Source organism: Neoarius graeffei, chromosome 11, assembly GCF_027579695.1.
Source record: "Neoarius graeffei isolate fNeoGra1 chromosome 11, fNeoGra1.pri, whole genome shotgun sequence".
In the NCBI taxonomy this organism is placed as follows: domain Eukaryota; kingdom Metazoa; phylum Chordata; class Actinopteri; order Siluriformes; family Ariidae; genus Neoarius; species Neoarius graeffei.
Window position 1 is genome coordinate 42717191 of NC_083579.1, and position 19483 is coordinate 42736673.

Consider the following 19483-nt stretch of genomic DNA (forward strand, 5'->3'; position numbering starts at 1 on the left):
TAATCTTGGTTATACTGTACTGTATATGCTGCATGTTTTGGCTGGGTCTCCACTTCAGAGTCTGAAACAATTGAAGTGTGACTTGAGAATCCCAAAGGTCATTTCTATTCTGAACTCGTATTAAGTTCTCTGTAAATAGATAATAAATTTCTTTAAAAAGTTCTCATGTCATCAGGTACTTGTTGCAGTTGTACCCTGTCTCCAAACAGCTGATTAAACTGATCTGCAATTCACAATGCACAGGAGCATTGTAAGAAAATATTTTTAAAGCAGCACCATTTAGTAAGGTCGTCAGCATTCAGAGCAAGCTCGAAGAAGTGATGTAGTGTCGAATCCCTCAGAATATGAGTCATGATCTGACTCGAGTAATTTTGTCTTAATGCTCAGTAGTCAGAGACTGATCACAGGTCAGGCAACAGAGGAAAAAGGTGTTTTGCCATTGTGTTCTGTTAAAGCTCACTTTGTTACGACTGGATGTTTCAGGAAATGCATAAATTGAGACCCTTTTATCCGAACACTGATACTGTGCACGGACTTCCTTTCAGTGTCAATTCATGCACCCACAGGAATGCTCTAACAGTGTTGTGTATGTAGTTTAATACAGTGATTACTCTGGGAAATCCTAATAATTCAGTTTGTTTCAATGTAATTTTATTTGTATAATTCTTTTAGGCGGCACGGTGGTGTAGTGGTTAGCACTGTCGCCTCACAGCAGGAAAGTTCTGGGTTCGAGCCCCGTGGCCGGCGAGGGCCTTTCTGTGTGGAGTTTGCATGTTCTCCCCGTGTCTGTGTGGGTTTTCTCCGGGTGCTCCGGTTTCCCCCACAGTCCAAAGACATGCAGGTTAGGCTAATTGGTGGCTCTAAATTGACCGTAGTTGTGATTGTGAATGGTTGTCTGTGTCAGCCCTGTGATGACCTGGCAACTTGTCCAGGGTGTACCCCGCCTCTCGCCCATAGTCAACTGGGATAGGCTCCAGCTTGCCTGCAACCCTGATAAGCGGCTACAGATAATGGATGGATGGATATTTTTTTTTAACAATGAACATTGTCATAAAAACAGCTTTACAGAAACTGCATTATAAAACACAACAGGTTAATGACAATATTCTGTTAAACCTGCTATTTAATATATTTTTTAAAAACTTATAAAAATGTATATCAACCCTGTAAGAATTGGAAAACATTCACTATTTCTATCTCATCCTGAAAATTCTACACCATAGAGATCCTTTCACAATATGAACAGCAGGCTCCACCTGAAAAGTGACATAACTGTAAGTCCTAGCTCTCTGATTGGACAAAAGGAGGACTTTCTACACACTCGATGTGGTTATCTTTACTGTACCCTGCCCTGGAGCACGCTAACCATGTAGAGTCAGCTGCCATAGTGATGTATCCAGTTGAAAAGATAGCCACCTTTGTGGTATGGATAAGCTAGAGTTTTAGATAAGGTTAGCTTGGTAACCCTGCAGTCCTGCTTAGTGGTATAGAAGCCCAATTCCAAAAAAGTTGGGATGCTGTGTAAACTGTAAATAAAAACAGAATGCGATATTTTGTAAATCATGGAAACCCTATATTTCATTGAAAATAGTACAAAGACGACATATCAAATGTTGAAACTGAGAGATTTTATTGTTTTTTGAAAAATATATTCTCATTTGGAATTTGATGTCAGCAACACATTTCAAAAAAGTCGGGACGGGGCAACAAAAGACTGAAAAAGTTGTGTAATGCTAAAAAAAATACTAATTAGGTTAATTGACAACAGGTCAGTAACATGATTGGGTATAAAAAGAGTATCACAGAGAGGCGGAGTCTGATCAGAAGTAAAGATGGGGAGGGGTTCACCGCTCTGTGAAAGACTGCGTGGGCAAACAGTGCAACAATTTCAGAATAACAGTGTCTGTAGCGGAAATCACTGTATGGGCTCAGGAACACTTCAGAAAACCATCGTCTGTGAAAACAGCTCATTACTGCATCCACAAATGCAAATTACAACCAGATATAAACAATATCCAGAAACACCGCCACCTGCTCTGGGCCCGAACTCTTTTACAATGAACTGAGGCAAAGTGGAAAATTGTCCCGAGGTCTTACGAATCAAAAGTAGAAATTCTTTTTAGAAATCATGGACACCACGTCCTCCAGGCTAAAGAGGAGAGGGACCATCCAGCTTGTTATCAGTGCACAGTTCAAAAGCCAGCATCTGTGATGGTATGAGGGTGCATTAGTGCACATGACATGGGTAGCTTGTACATCTGGGAAGGCATCATTAATGCTGAATGATATATACACATTCCAGTGCAACATGCTGCCATCAAGACAAAATCTTTTTCAGGGAAGGCCTTCCTTCTTTCAGCAAGACAATGCCAAACCGCTTTCTGCACATAATAAAACTGCATGGCTCCGTAGTAAAAGAGTCCGGGTGCTAAACTGGCCTGCCTGCAGTCCAGACCTGTCTCCCATTGAAAAGACTTGGTGCATTATGAAGCGCAGAATAGAACAAAGGAGACCCCCAACTATTGAGCAACTGAACTTGTATATCAGGGAAGAATGGGACAACAATTTTCTTTCAAAACTGCAGCAATTGGTCTCCTCAGTTCCCAAATGTTTACAGAGTGTTGTTAAAATTCGAGGTCATGCGACACAGTGGTAAACATGCCCCTGTCCCAACTTTTTTGAAATTTGTTGCTGGCACTAAATTCAAAATGAGCATATATTTTTCAAAAAACAATACGTTTTCTCAGTTTCAACATTTGATATGTTGTCTTTGAACTATTTTCAATGAAATATAGGGTTTCCATGATTTGTCAATCGTTGCATTCTGTTTTTATTTACAGTTTACACAGCGTCCCAATTTTTTTGGAATTGGGGTTGTACCTCACTTTTTTTTTTCTTTTGGATACTTTCCGTGCACTCTGAGAAAATAAAGTACTTTATTGTACCTTCAGGAGTACAGTGACTTGTCACTGGGGCAGGACCCTCTAAGGTACTTATTTGTCCTGTTTATATACTGCTTGGAAACACAAGTACCTTTTTGGCCCTACAGAGGTACACATATGGCCCTTTTCCACTACCCTTTTTCAGCTCACTTCAGCTCGCTTCAGCTCACTTCAGCCCGACACGGCTCGCGTTTCGACTACCTCAGAGCGGCGTGACTCAGCTCGCTTCAGCCCTGCTTAGCACCCAAAACTCGCACGGTTTTGGAGTGGGGCTGAAGCGAGCCAAACCGAGCCGAGTGGGGCTAGGGGCGTGAGGAGACACTCCCCTGTGCACTGATTGGTGAGGAGGAGTGTCCTCACACGCCCACACACACCCCGCGAGCACGCTGGGATCTGTAAACACCGTAAACCCGGAAGAAGAATAATTACAAATTACAAGAATTTCTGAAGCCTTATGCGCCTCGCCTCATCTATACGCTCTTGCCAGTATCTGCTGGCGTTGTCGGTGACAACAAGCCACAGCACCAAGACCAGCAACACTAACGACTCTATGTCCTCCATGTTTATTGTTTACTATCCGGGTCGTGAGACTACCGCTTAAAAGGTCACTGATGTCACTGTTTGCGCCGCCTAACGACATCACGTGACGTCCACCCACTTTCGCTAACTCCACCCAATGTGTCCACCCACTTCCAGCCAGCACGGTTCAGCGCGGTTGTAGTTGAAATGCAACTCCAACAGCCCCACTCAGCTCGACTCAGCCCAACTCAACACGGCACGGCTCAGCCCAACTCAGCCGCGTTGGTAGTGGAAAAGCGGTAATAGTTACCCTGAGGTCCAATATTGAGCCCTAGGGGGTACGAGTGTACATTGTACCTTGAGGGACAGAAATGGGCTCCTACTGGACCCCTATTTCTGACAGTGTGCTCCCAACACACCCAGTTTTATCAGCTAATTAACACTCCTTCCGGACCTGAAGTGGGTGTGTTAGAGATGGGACAAAATATGCAGGACAGAGGGTTCTCCAAGACCACCCAGTTCTGACACTCACCTGTTGTTTGTGTGTTGATTATGGATTATCCCGTGTTAAGCCTGCCTGCTTGTGTGTTTTGACCAATGCTTCGGATACTGACTGTGATATCTGGGTTACGTCCAATAAAACACATTTGACACACTTGTGCCCTGAATCCCACGTCAGCATGTAACACATTTGTTTGATTCTTCTTACTGAATCTGGGTTATTGTTCAGCGAAACATTATATTTATGTGTGTGTGTGTGTGTGTGTATATGTGCTTTTGTAGTCAATTACAGCACTTTCCATAATTTCTTGCCATTATTTTTGATGGTTTCCAAAGTGCACTGGTGCTTCCTCTTGTTTGTACTTATTAAACATTATCCTAATAGCTGCACTTTTTTTTTGGAAATGCTTCCTGATGGATACTTTTTGATCTTTAAAGAAGCAGTGACTAACTGCTCTCTCTCTCTCTCTCTCTCTCTCTCTCTCTCTCTCTCTCAGTATGTCCCTCCAGATCTGTGCATCTGTAACTTTGTGTTGGAGCAGTCCCTGTCTGTCCGGGCACTGCAGGAGATGCTGGCCAAAACCGGGGAAAATAATGAAGTGAGGACACAACATCCATTATTTTGCACTGCTATATGTTTCTATCTGTCTATTAGAGTTTTCATAATGATCTATAGTTTCATTAAAACTAAACACTATTTTATAAACCTATGGAATTTGTAAGGTTACTCTGGTTTCAATTATTTATTTATTTTTCTTGGTAGCCAATTCCAATTATTTCATATTTCTATTTGATTAACGCTAATATGTTGGTATTTTCCTGACTTCAACATTATAAGTCTTGTCCCATTTGTTAGCGTTTCACTGATGTTTATATCAACATGTTTTTGGACACAAACGTCTACGTTCAATGTTGTTTAAATCCACAACAGCTGTGACAGAACCATGTAGGGTTGTTTTACAATCAGGGTACGCAAGCTAAAAATCACATTTAACACTTATTATCTTCAATATCAAAAGGCTTGACTAAATAAACTTGGTTGTTTATTGTAGCCCTGTGATAGCTCTATTTACCGTGCAAAAAAAAATTGGTGATAACGTTATTTTTGGTGAATATATGGCAATATATGTCATATTTAGCAAAATTACTCATGTCATTTAGAAAAAGTGCTTTTTTGACCACAGGTAGCTCCAAAAGGGATGCACTTAAATCATTCTTTATACCATAAAACAAATATTTGGTTCCATATCATTGGAAACAGAGTTAAGTTTTAATGTTGAATGCCAGTAAGTTTTCAGACTATTTTGATCAAATTAGTATGTAATTGTGTCAAAAAAAAGTCCTCTCCGAGACAGCTAATTTTTCAATATAAAATAACATATCTAAAATGATTATTTTCATCCTAAAATGTGGTCAAGATATTGGGACATAAATATTAGAGACAACTAACACAAAGCTTACAGCCTTATATTTAAAAGCACTATGGAAGTCAGTTGGTCGGGTTCAATGCCCGAACTGATGATCACATCATCAGTTTTTCTTTGGCTAATCAGACACAAGGTACGCCACCACTCTTGCCGGAGCGGTTGGGGGTTAGGTGCCTTGCTCAAGGGCACTTAAGTCAATCCTGCTAGTCTGGATTGGAAGTAGTGGATTCTGAATTGTCAAAAAAAAAAAATAAATGTCCTCTCCGAGAATCACTTCATTTGTTTCTCCCAGCCCTGCTTAAAGCTACACTTAATCTTGTTATAATACAAACTATTACACATGCCTATGTTCATATGTGTATTAATTTCCAAAAGTGCAGATTTGATAGTTTTTTTTGAAAACCAGTTTGAATCAATTTGAATTTTGGACCCCTGTGACACAAACTTTGTACCCTGATTGTAATACAACCCTGTAGAGCTAATGTTCCTCTGTCAGGGCTAAATTTTTGCTTTGGCCTGACATTTTCAATTAACAGCATATATTGGGTTTAGCTTCATGGTATGTACTAGCTAATATTTTATGATTAAAAATTTTCAGCTGTGTCTGCGAGAGTGCAGGCACTTACTGATGTAGGCATGGAGGGAGCAGATCAGCAGACTGTCGGCAAAGCCAAAACGTGTGACTGAAATCGGTGTCGGTAAACTAGCAAGGGTCAGGCGATCGGTGGGCAACGTGACGTGGAAAAGACAAAGAGTGAAAACGGAGAGGAAATAGCAAAAGGTCAGGAAACGCTAGAGACAGTCAGAAAAAATACAAGGCTCGGTATGTACTGAAATGGCAGGACAATACTTCGCACTGGAGTGGTGTGAATGAGCGGCTTAAAGTGCATATCACGGGTAAATTCAGGAGCAAGATCAATGTAATTCTCCTATTTTATATTAAACTTTGGTCAAATATCTGTCACATTTTGCATTTTGTGCAGTTTTTTTACCTTGCGCAATACCAGAAAAATTCAGTTGAAATCAGGCCATTTGAGGCGAATTGGTCCGCCTCTGAAAAAACTTGCCATTTGGATTTCCCGGGAAACATTGATTTTCGTGACGTCATGTGCGGGACGCCTCTTTCTGAATCCTATGTCAGCGCTGGTTTGTTTATGAGAAAACGACCTGGTGGTTTTCTGCAAATTTCTTCAACGTTATCGCGTACTTATTAAAATGGTTAACAGATGTATTGTAGGAGGGTGTAGCAACACCAATCTTGATGGGATTAGTACTCATCATTTTCCAAAAGACCGGACAATGAGAGAGAAATGGGAGCGCTTCATGCGAGGCACCTGGAAGCCGAGGACCAAAGCAGAGCCAAGAAAAAGACCAAGAAAATCGGCAATTCACAAGTTGACTGTTGCCAGGGTAAGAAATAATTCTGACATCTCATTATATTCTTCATCCAAAGGTGAAGTAACATTGCGCTCAGGTGACAATTCCATATTTCAATGCAAAATCACTAGCTGCTAAACTTGGTCTACACAGACTGTGCACTGAAACCGTGCAAGCTCTCGTAGCCTGCTGACGCTTCCGCAGGTGATGTCACAAATCTGGCTCCAGACTCCCTTGGGATTTTTCCAGATGTGTTTTGTTATTTTATTTTTTTCTGCTGTAGACAGATGGCCTTGTGCAAAATTACCCTTCTGGATGAGTGTGGAAAGGGACATACTTTCATATAAAAAAACCCTGAAATTGGTCCAGGATATGCACTTTAAAAAGCAGAAGCGGTGATTAAGGAAATGCATGTAGTTCAGTAGGCTTGCGACAGAGGGCGCTGTGCATCATGGGAGTTGTAGTCCTGAGTGTTTGTAGTCTGCTCTTTCACACCGGGATTACTGACAGTGTCCTGATCCGCTATACTCTACACTTAGTTATTGTGCATGAATATAACATCGGTGTTGTAATCGTTGCATATTAATATTGAAGCAAATGAAAAAAGAGTAACAAATAACCTCAAAAGGGGATGGAGTTGTTCTTTGTGCTTCATTACCATAAGCGATTTTTATATACTCAAGATATACTGATAGGGATTCTTCCAGAAGTGCCCTTTTATTAACCATTTTATGGGACTTAATGGGTTCCTCGACTGTCTTAGTGTGTGTTAATTAAAGCTACGGAATCCATGATTTTCTGTTTGTTTTTCGCTGAAGTGCGCATTAGTGATAATGGCTCATACTCTGCAGCTCCTGTGAAAGAAGGGCAAAAACAAGGCCAGTCTTTACAAAGCAAATTTTTTTTTTAACAAATCAGCTTAAAATGAAAATGTCTGGTTTTATTTTTCCCTACATCTTCAATCCTTGTCAGTTCCAACCTGTTTAGTGAGATGGAACAACACAATAACACATGGCAGAGTGAAAGTTGATTTAATTTTTGCATAACTGTTCAATGCAGATGAATAAATTCGAAATTTATGTTTGGCAGATATTCTCAGTTTTCATAACACCTCAAATCTGGCAACAACATCTATAATATCTTCAAGTAGGTTCTTTTTAAAAAAATAAAATAATTGAAAATCTATTTTTGGAGAGATGTCTCTCTAATGATATGTTAATGCAAACCCCAGTGGTGCTTGGGAAGCTGATGACCTTTAGCCACATCACGTAGGCAGTGATATTTCCTTGTTTCACCCTTTTTTTCCAATCAGCCATCTCAGGCAGGCTTTCTTAAAGAGGAACTCTGAATGGACTGACAGACTCAGATGTGCTCCATTTACTCTTGGTGTAACTGCTGGGGCTTCAGAAGATGTTTTGACCAAAATTTTTTTTTTTTTTTTAAAGCTTTACCAGTCATTAGGGCACTGAGGACCATGACACTATTTAAATATTATTTTTATTATAGTCACACTGGATATGTATACTCACTGGGCAATTTAAAAGGAACACCTGTACCCCTTCAATTATCCAATTCTGTGGCAGCAGTGCAATGCTTCCAGTGGTGCATGAAAGTCTGTGAACCCTTAAGAATTTTCTAGATTTCTGCATAAATACGACCTAAAACATCATCAGATTTTCACACAAGTCCTAAAAGTAGATAAAGAGAACCCAGTTAAACAAATGAGACAAAAATATTATACTTGGTCATTTATTTATTTATTGAGGAAAATGATCCAATATTACATATCTGTGAGTGGCAAAAGTATGTGAACCTCTAGGATTAGCAGTTAATTTGAAGGTGAAATTAGAGTCAGGTGTTTTCAATCAATGGGATGACAATCAGGTGTGAGTGGGCACCCTGTTTTATTTAAAGAACAGGGATCTATCAAAGTCTGATCTTCACAACACATGTTGGAAGTGTATCATGGCACGAACAAAGGAGATTTCTGAGGACCTCAGAAAAAGCGTTGTTGATGCTCATCAGGCTGGAAAAGGTTACAAAACCATCTCTAAAGAGTTTGGACTCCACCAATCCACAGTCAGACAGATTGTGTACAAATGGAGGAAATTCAAGATCATTGTTACCCTCCCCAGGAGTGGTCGACCAACAGAGATCACTCCAAGAGCAAGGCGTGTCAGGCCTAGACATTAAGCATTTACCACTGGTGGCCTATTGGGCCAGTGGAATTGAAAAGTTACTGGCCCAAATGGAAAATGTGGTGGCCCGAATGCACGCGGTACCCACATTCAGGCCACCACATTTCATACAGTTTATAATACACTATGTCATTGATTTTTGGCTAGAAAAGTAGACTTTAGGGGTACATGTTGTTGCCAAGCGCAGTGAGGCTGAAAATTTTTGCAGAATATCCCCAAGCCACATCATTGTAGGAGGCAATAATCTCCTCATCTCCGTACAAAGTAGTGTCACTTTTTCATGACCCCCCCATAAATTCATAGCCCCCCTCCCCCATAAATAATGACCGCCCCCTAAAATTAAAAAGAGCCTTCTCAAGATTATCACCTTATATTTTGATTTTGTACCTGAAAACAATACTGACAAAAGACAGTAACTCAGTCCAAATTACCAGCAATGGACTCAAAAACAGTCAAATCAAATTGAAATAAATATATAAAATGTTTTTGCTTCTGAAAATGTGCACTGCACTGAAATAGCAATAAAGTCAATTTAAGGTTTATAGTTTAGTGCAATAGCTTTCCTCTTCCACACTCTCATCTAAAATGCCAGGGCTCTACGTTAACTTTTGAAACCGCTTGTCCTGTCGGGCAAGTTGAAAGGAAATTTACTTGTCCGAATGTGAAGTCAACTTGTCCGAAGAAATATTTGAGAAAAAAAAAAACCCACAAACTATTTGTAACCCAATCTTTATGGCATTTGTTTCCGAATTCACAACATATGCATAATATCTATGAATCAAAAGTAATCAGTACTTGATATACTGAGGCAAAAGTTCAAAAATATAGTAAAACAGACTGATTGATACCATAATTCACCAATTATTATGCTGAAGTTCAGAAGCAATATATCCCAATAGAATAGAAATTATGAACATAAAATTAAGAACAAAATAACTATACTATGAGATCCAGAAACACTAACCATTATATATACACAGATCAGTACTCTGCAGTTCAGTAACAAATATCACAAAAAGTAATCTCATCATCTCTAGCCGCTTTATCCTTCTACAGGGTCGCAGGCAAGCTGGAGCCTATCCCAGCTGACTACAGGCGAAAAGCAGGGTACACCCTGGACAAGTCGCCAGGTCATCACAGGGCTGACACATAGACAACCATTCACACCTACGGTCACTTTAGAGTCACCAGTTAACCTAACCTGCATGTCTTTGGACTGCGGGGGAAACCGGAGCAAACCCACACGGACAGAACATGCAAACTCCACACAGAAAGGCCCTCGCCGGCCCCGGGGCTCGAACCCAGGACCTTCTTGCTGTGAGGCGACAGCGCTAACCACTACACCACCGTGCCGCCACAAAAAGTAATATTATCATAAAATTTATGACTTGAGATATCACTAGTTTGGACAAGAGAAACAAATAACAATGCTACAAATAAAAACAACTGATAACAAAATTGACTGATTAATACTGTAAATCACTGATTATTATACACTGAAATCTAGTTATCAAATGACAAGATAATATATCTTGTTATGAAAACCTCCACACCTCTATTGACTCACAGATGAATGGATACAAATAAAGTTTCTATTCATCTTCATCTATCAACCCTTGAGTTCTGCTCCATCAATTGGACTCCATCAATCATTAATTTATTTTGAGAAATTGAAAACCAGAAAATTAAAATTATATATATATATATATATATATATATATATATATATATATATATATATTTTTTTTTTTTTTCATTTTTTAATTATTAATTTTGAATATATATCCTCCACTGATTAATTGTTGTTGTCTAATTATTCAGTGTAGCTCCTGTATGGTATTTAATGGTCAAAAAATATAATTTCAAATAATCCATAATTTATATCTAAATTATAGAGCCCTGTTTCAAATTCCTAAACTCCCATTACTAATTAGTTAATTAATACTAATTAATAACCTAATTAGCAGCCATTTGACAACTTGGTATTTCCTAGATAACTTTCCCCACTCCTACCTCACTCTGTCAATCCACACGCATGCAGGCGCACATTCCAAGCCCAGCACACCCCGCCACACACGCTCGACTATATAACGAACACCATCGACAACAATTCAAAGATTTGGAAATTACCACATACTCAACGAATATTCAACAAATCCACATGTATGACACGATTAAAACCAATCATAAACATTTCAGCTCAAATACACGAAGCGGTATTGGCCGGTTTCGCAAGTGGAATATTGCGCATGCGCACATCGCTCTTTCCTAATAGAAACATCCGGGGAGTCATCAAAACAATATGTCGAGTGAGATGCTTCGGAAATCATGTGAATAAACTGATAAATTTGATATGTAACCCGAATATCGGCGTATTTTGGCACTTGTGCGATCGGACAAGTAACGGAGACGATGAACTTGTCCGACATAAAGTATCATTTGTCCCGGACAAGCAGACAACCGTTAATGTCGAGCCCTGAATACGTGCACATCCTGCTGCCATGGTGTCACTAAGTGTGTCCCGATGGTCATCTGAGACTTTGGTAAACTCAGCCCTTCTCTCCTCGATCTGGCGCTCGACCAAAATGACGCTTCCGAACAGCGCCGAACATCTCCGACGATGCATGAAGACGACACACTCCTGCCGCGGAGCGGAGCGTGACATAAACAAAGACGGCGGACCTCGTATCGAAAAGGTGCATTTTACGAACAATTTCTTCACAATTCTGGGTAAAATATGAGTAATAAAATTTAATTTGTATCAAAAACGTACTGGCCTGCCCGGGCCACTGTTTGGCCAAATTTAGTGGCCCGAACTGGCCCGAAAGACGTAAAAAACACCGGCGGGCCATTGGGCAAGTGCTAATGTCGAGCCCTGCGTGTAATAGTCAGCGAGGTCACAAAGGACCCCATGGTAACTTCTAAGCAACTGAAGGCCTCTCTCACATTGGCTAATGTTAATGTTCATGAGTCCACCATCAGGAGAACACTGAACAACAATGGTGTGCATGGCAGGGTTGCAAGGAGAAAGCCACTGCTCTCCAAAAAGAACATTGCTGCTCGTCTGCAGTTTGCTAAAGATCACGTGGGCAAGCCAGAAAGCTATTGGAAAAATGTATTGTGGACGGATGAGACCAAAATAGAACTTTTGGGTTTAAATGAGAAGCGTTATGTTTGGAGAAAGGAAAACACTGCATTCCAGCATAAGAACCTTATCCCATCTGTGAAACATGGTGGTGGTAGTATCATGGTTTGGGCCTGTTTTGCTGCATCTGGGCCATGACGGCTTGCCATCATTGATGGAACAATGAATTCTGAATTATACCAGTGAATTCTAAAGGAAAATGTCAGGACATCTGTCCATGAGCTGAATCTCAAGCGAAGGTGAGTCATGCAGCAAGACAACGACCCTAAGCACACAAGTCTTTCTACCAAAGAATGGTTAAAGAAGAATAAAGTTAACATTTTGGAATGGCCAAGTCAAAGTCCTGACCTTAATCCAATCGAAATGTTGTGGAAGGACCTGAAGCGAGCAGTTCATGTGAGGAAACCCACCAACATCCCAGAGTTGAAGCTGTTCTGTACGGAGGAATGGGCTAAAATTCCTCCAAGCCGGTGTGCAGGACTGATCAACAGTTAGGGGAAACGTTTAGTTGCAGTTATTGCTGCACAAGGGGGTCACACCAGATACTGAAAGCAAAGGTTCACATACTTTTGCCACTCACAGATATGTAATATTGGATCATTTTCCTCAATAAATAAATGACCAAGTATAATATTTTTGTCTCATTTGTTTAACTGGGTTCTCTTTATCTACTTTTAGGACTTGTGTGAAAATCTGATGATGTTTTCGGTCATATTTATGCAGAAATATAGAAAATTCTGAATGGTTCACAAACTTTCAAGCACCACTGTAAAACCAGGCAGATTCAAGTCAGGAGCTTTAGTTCCTATTCATGTCAAACATCAGAACAAGGGAAGATGTGATCTCAGTGACTTGAACTGTGTTATGGTTGTTTATGGCAGGTGGGTTAGTTTGAGTATTTCAGAAACTGCTGATTACTTGGATATGAATGTCATGGCAATATTTGGGCTTTCAGTAATTTCTTTGAACTGTTCTTTTTCTGTGGCAAAATGTACAGCATACATCTTTAATTAAAAATACATTTAAAAAACACTAGAATTTGTTGCACAAGTTTAAATTTTCTTTGGGTTTTCTGAAATCAACACAGGGTCAAAATTATACATACAGCACACCTAATATTTGAGTAAAATGTCTCTTTGCAAGATTCACCTTGACCAAATGTTTTTGTTTATCATGAATGGATATTTCACAACTCTTCATGGTAGAATTGGTAGAGTTCAATTAAATTTTTTTTTTTTTCTTGGCATGGACTCAACTTATAAGCACGGTCAATATATTTTCAATAGGGTTGAAGTCAGGACTTGTTTTAAGCTTAATGTTAGCCTGTTTTATCCTCCACAGCCAGCTCTGATGCGTGTTTGGGTTCATTGTCTTGTTGTAATCCCCAAGTCCCAAGTCATGTTCAAGTTTCTGATGGTTTATGCTGAAGAATTCTGAGGTCATCCTCCTTCTTCATTATTGCATCCACTTTGTGCAGTGAACCGGTTCCACTGGCAGCAAAACAGCCCCAGAGCATGATGATCCTACCACCATCACCAGCTGGTACAGTGTCCCTCTGTACATGGTGGCCATTGTGGCCAAACAACTCAGTCTTTGTCTCATCTGACCATATACAGTAGGTATCCTCCAGAAGGCTTTTTCTTTGTCTGTGTGGTCAGCTTCAAACTTTCGTTAAGCTTGAAGGTGTCAATTTTGGAGCAGGGGCTTATTTCTTGGATAGCAGCCTCTTAGTCCATGGTGATCTGAACTGTAGACAGTGATCCATCAGCTTCCAGTTCATGACAGGGCTGTGCCATGGTGGTTCCCAGGTTGTTCCTTACCATCCAAACCAATTTCCTTTCAGCTGAGGGTGACAGTTTGGGTTTTCTTGAAGCAAAGTGGCTTGGCAAAGTGACTACACCTCACAATAACTTGGATACAACTGATCCAAGTTATTGAACTGATCTTGGAATTTGCAGTTGTTTAGAAATGGCTCCAAGAGACATTCTGGAGTTGTGTATATCTGCGATCCTCTTTCTCAGATCTACACTGGGCTCCTTGGACTTTCCCATTTTACTGTATGTTGATCAATCCAATGGGTGCTGTAAACAAACCCTTTTTATGAAGGCACAGAGAAGCTACCAGCTGTAGTCAATCATGATCACTAACAGGAAGTTAAGAGACCTCAGCCTTGGCAAGATAAGAGACATTTTGGAAGTTTCAGCACCTCTGAATTAATAATCTAAGTGAGCGTATGTAAATTTTTGACCCTGTATGTATAATTTTGACCCTGTGTTGATTTCAGAAAACCCAAAGAAAATTAAAACTTGTGCACCAAATTATATTTTTTATAAATGAATGATGTATGCTGTACAATCATTCTGCCGCAGAAAAAGAACAGTGCAAAGAATTACTGAAAGCCCAGATATTGCCATGACACTCATATCCAAGATGACATTCATGTCACTGTATGTAAACTTCTGACCACAACTGTATATAAACAGTCTCCATACAAAATGATGTGGGGGGATTGAGTGGCAGTGAGTGGCAGTTCTTGGTGTGGAAATGCCTTGTTGACAGGAGAGAACGGTCCAAATGTCACCTGATCTTTTTACAATCTTCAGCTGACCAGTTTTGGTGAACCTGTGCCCAGTGTACGCTCTTCTTGGCTGACAGACGTGGAATTCAATGTGGCCATCTGCTGTTATAGCTCACCCTGATCATCCGAAGTAAACAGCATTGGGCAGGCCATGTGGTGTGTATGAGCAACAATCATGTACCGAAGCAGATCTTGTTCTCAGAGCTCAAAAATGGCAAACGATCTCAAGGAGGACCGTGAAAGCGCTTCACAGATCATCTGAAGCATAACATGAAACAATGTAGTATCAATCCTGATACGTGGGAAGACTAAGCTATCAACAGATCTGTCTGGAGAGCCACGGTTCACAAAGGTACTCAGAACTTTGAACAACAAAGGAAAGATCATCGGGAGCAGCTACGAGCAGCTAGAAAGCACCGTCAGCTGTCTCCATCAAGTGACACAAATGATGATTTCACTTGTTCTAAAGAGATGCAAGTCCAATGAACATAGCAAGCAGAGATCTTACTCGATACAGAGGGATTGACAAGAGATAACTCACCCTCCTCAAGGTTCAACAAGTTGAGTGTCCGGAGATGGTTTTCTGCTCAGTGCTGTTGTACAGGGTGGTTATTTGAGTTACTGAAGGTGTGAATATTAACTGAAGCTTGATTCTGTGTCGGTATCTGTATCTGAATATACATGAGTTTATGCATTGCAATACTGCCAAATGATTGGCTGATGAGATAATTATGTGTTTTGTAGATGTACATGAATCAGCAGGTATTTATAATGCCAAGAATACACTAATAATAATAATAAAAATAATAATCATCTAAAAAAACGTGCTTCACACCTGATCAACACAAGATGATAAAATAAAGAAACAGTGATCACTAGAATCAGACATAACAGACATGTTTGATTAAGGATTCCTTTTTTGGCTTCATGTTAATACAATCGTGAAATTTTATCATTTGCACCATTTCAACTTTTGCATTTGAGGCTCGCTATAACATTTGCCTCTGTTATTTCAATGCCTTCGGTAGAAGCTCATTAGAAAGGTGAGTATCTCTTAAAATGTAGGAACGAGTCCAAAAATCTCCTAGAATCAAACATTAATACTGAGAGAACATATCTGCAATGCCACTGGTATGCATGCATGCATTATTGTAAGTAGCTAAAATGTGCTTAAATACGGTATATGCACAAATTGAATGAGAAGCGAAATGCAGCGTTCAAACAAAGGTATTTCCTTTTGTTTGCACTAATTATCTGGCATCGTGAAAATCTTTCCCCGCTTTTTGTTTGAGAGTGTCCATAGGAATGCGTTGCTTGCTCACTGCACATAAGAGTCGTCCGTCTCTTATGTGAAAGAATGCAGAACCTGCAATGCCTATCGTTTTGTCAACCCACTAAAGCTGTGGCTGTCTCCTGTGCACTTTTTTTTCCCTAACACACAAATCATCAGAACCCATTTTCCCAAAAATCATTATAAGGTGAAAATAATCTGAACTGGTCAAGAGCAATGTTGGAGATGCTGCTTGCTCTACCATGTGACACTAATCATTGTGCAGTGCTTTTGGGGAAACTCCACCCAGGTGATTATTAAGGATTTCATAAGAGGGACGTGTGTTAGAGCATGGAAAACAGAAACGTGTTCTGGACTGGAACCAGTGCTTTAACGTTTGAAATCATTCTCAGTGATGTCTAACACCCTGCTCAATCCACACAGGCAGCCCATGGAGGTGGACACAGAACATTACTGTATGGACATGCTATCCTCCTGCGACACTCTTTCAGCGGAATGGTGAGGAATAATAGCGCCTCTGTCTTTCCTTTTTATTCCTTCGTTCCCTAGTGTTTGGGAAGGGAAATTTGTGTGACCTTTCTGGTTATCTACGTAGATTTAAACCTGGTAGCTAGTTTGCTAGTATTAATTAGGTCTACTGTTGTGTAAGATTGTGTCAGGTCCACCATCGCTTTGGGAGGAAGGGGGTGTATTCTGTGTATTCTTACATCCACCTTATTAGGCACACCTTAAATCAACCATACATACTGTATATCCTTCCATTTCCATTGTCATTTATGCTAATAATCAACTGCCATAATACATTTGATGACAACCCCAATTCTAAAAAGTTGGGACGCTGTGTAAACTGTAAATAAAATCAGAATGCGATAATTGGCAAATCACGGAAACCCTATATTTCATTGAAAATAGTACAAAGACAACATATCAAATGTTGAAACTGAGAAAATGTATTGTTTTTTGAAAAATATATGCTCATTTTGAATTTAGTGCCAGCAACAAATTTCAAAAAGTTGGGACGGGGGCATGTTTACCACTGTGTCGCATCACCTCGAATTTTAACAACACTCTGTAAACATTTGGGAACTGAGGAGACCAATTGCTGCAGTTTTGAAAGAAAATTGTTGTCCCATTCTTGCCTGATATACAAGTTCAGTTGCTCAATAGTTCAGGGTCTCCTTTGTTCTATTCTGCGCTTCATAATGCACCAAGTCTTTTCAATGGGAGACAGGTCTGGACTGCAGGCAGGCCAGTTTAGCACCCGGACTCTTTCACTACGGAGCCATGCAGTTTTAATGTGTGCAGAAAGCGGTTTGGCATTGTCTCACCAAAGACAAGAAGGAAGGTTTTGTCTGGATGGGCAGCATATTGCTCTGAAACGTGTAGATATCATTCGGCATTAATGATGCCTTCCCACATGTACAAGCTACCCATGTTATGTGCACTAACGCACCCTCATACCATCACAGACGCTGGATTTTGAACTGTGCACTGATAAGTCGGATGGTCCCTCTCCTCTTTAGCCTGGAGGATGCGGTATCTATGATTTCTAAAAAGAATTTCTACTTTTGATTCGTAAGACCTCGGGACAATTTTCCACTTTGCCTCAGTTCATTGTAAAAGAGTTCGGGCCCAGAGCAGGTGGCGGTGTTTCTGGATATTGTTTATATCTGGTTGTAATTTGCATTTGTGGATGCAGTAATGAGCTGTTTTCACAGACGATGGTTTTCTGAAGTGTTCCTGAGCCCATACAGTGATTTCCACTACAGATACGTGTCTGCTTTTAATGCAGTGTTGCCTGAGGGCCTGAAGATCACAGGCATCCAATGTCAGTTTTCAGCCTTGTCTCTTGCATACAGAGATTTCTCCAGATTTTCTGAATCTTTAACACTCTGAGGTCCTGGGCCTGTCAGACACTCTGTGGCAGTCTGTTAAACCTTAACATTTTTAAGTATTTCATCTAACTAAGAACATCCATGCAAAAGTGACACACATGGTTATATTCTGGACGCCCTCAGCAATAATAATATGAGAGTAAAGTGAATGTAATGAAATTTGTTTTTATTTAAATTAAGTGCAAACACAACCTTACAAAAAAATATTTTCAGAGTCTTCAAACCTTGTAAAAAAAAAAACACACTATAAATATATCTGCACAAGACTTTTGAAGTCTGAACCTTGTAAACATAGGTGTTGGCTACAAAAAAGTAAGACTGGCCAGTCTGCAGTCCAGATCTTTCACCCATAGAAAACATTTGGCGCATCATAAAACGGAAGATACGACAAAAAAGACCTAAGACAGTTGAGCAACTAGAATCCTACATTAGACAAGAATGGGTTAACATTCCTATCCCTAAACTTGAGCAACTTGTCTCCTCAGTCCCCAGACGTTTACAGACTGTTGTAAAGAGAAAAGGGGATGTCTCACAGTGGTAAACATGGCCTTGTCCCAACTTTTTTGAGATGTGTTGTTGTCATGAAATTTAAAATCACCTAATTTTTCTCTTTAAATGATACATTTTCTCAGTTTAAACATTTGATATGTCATCTATGTTCTATTCTGAATAAAATATGGAATTTTGAAACTTCCACATTATTGCATTCTGTTTTTATTTACAATTTGTACTTTGTCCCAACTTTTTTTAGAATCGGGGTTGTAGTTTCAATACTAATTGTAGAAACTTCAGACTACCTATGTTTTCTCCAAAGCCAGTTGCCCTTTCAAACGAATATTGATGAGGTAGGTGTAATTCACCTGTGATCCCCCCCTCCCCCCATCACTGTCAACAGTCCATTTGTCAAAGACAAAAACCCTGGCCCTGGCCCCTGTACCTCCCTACCCCCACACCTCTCTGCTTGGAAAGTTACTGCAAAGAAAAGAAGCCCTAAAAGCCAAAGCTATCACAGTCACAGATTAAATATTCTGGCTTCTTCTAAATCTTATAATAAATATGCCCTCTTCAACTGTAAGATACTCAATAAAAATGTTCACTAGCTAATGATCATCCCTGGATTGTGGCTCTCTGCTGTCAGTCCTCATCGCAGTCCTCATCTGGATGCCAAGCATCATAACAGTTCCTGTCAGGTTGAAGGCAAAGGAAAACATCACAAATTTTGCACTTCCACAGGATTTTTGTTTTCCTTCCCTGCAACCTGCAGTACACATGGGCTCTGCGACCATCACCAGCCCTATTCCCTTTGTGTTCAGCTCAATCCCACAAACTGGCTTGTGAGCCTTGCCAACTTTCTTCAGAGGAGCCTTTGGGGCCTCAAAGTTTCTCAGTTGGTATGAAAACAAGTGAACATGTGCACTTGTTTATACCGGTGAAATGGGGTGTGTTCTCACCTCCCCTTGCTACTCAATGAGCGAATGACGACACTGATGTTCCATGCGCTTAGCATGTGAATAGCTGATGGGTGTGCTGTTAAAGTGCCATTCCACCATTGGATGTATTCTTTGGCATAAAATACAATATATTTTATGACAACATGACTAGACAAAGAA

At 40.1% G+C, this 19483-nt stretch overlaps 1 protein-coding gene across 1 annotated transcript in view; it reads left to right on the plus strand.

The window, feature by feature from the left end:
- Positions 1-19483, plus strand: part of LOC132893656 (ryanodine receptor 3) — a 476331-nt gene that overhangs the window by 93021 nt on the left and 363827 nt on the right. The window contains exons 4-6 of the mRNA XM_060932802.1: positions 4460-4561; positions 15716-15730; positions 16402-16476. Of these exons, the coding sequence (XP_060788785.1) occupies positions 4460-4561; positions 15716-15730; positions 16402-16476 (192 nt within the window). The remainder of the gene's footprint in view (positions 1-4459; positions 4562-15715; positions 15731-16401; positions 16477-19483) is intronic.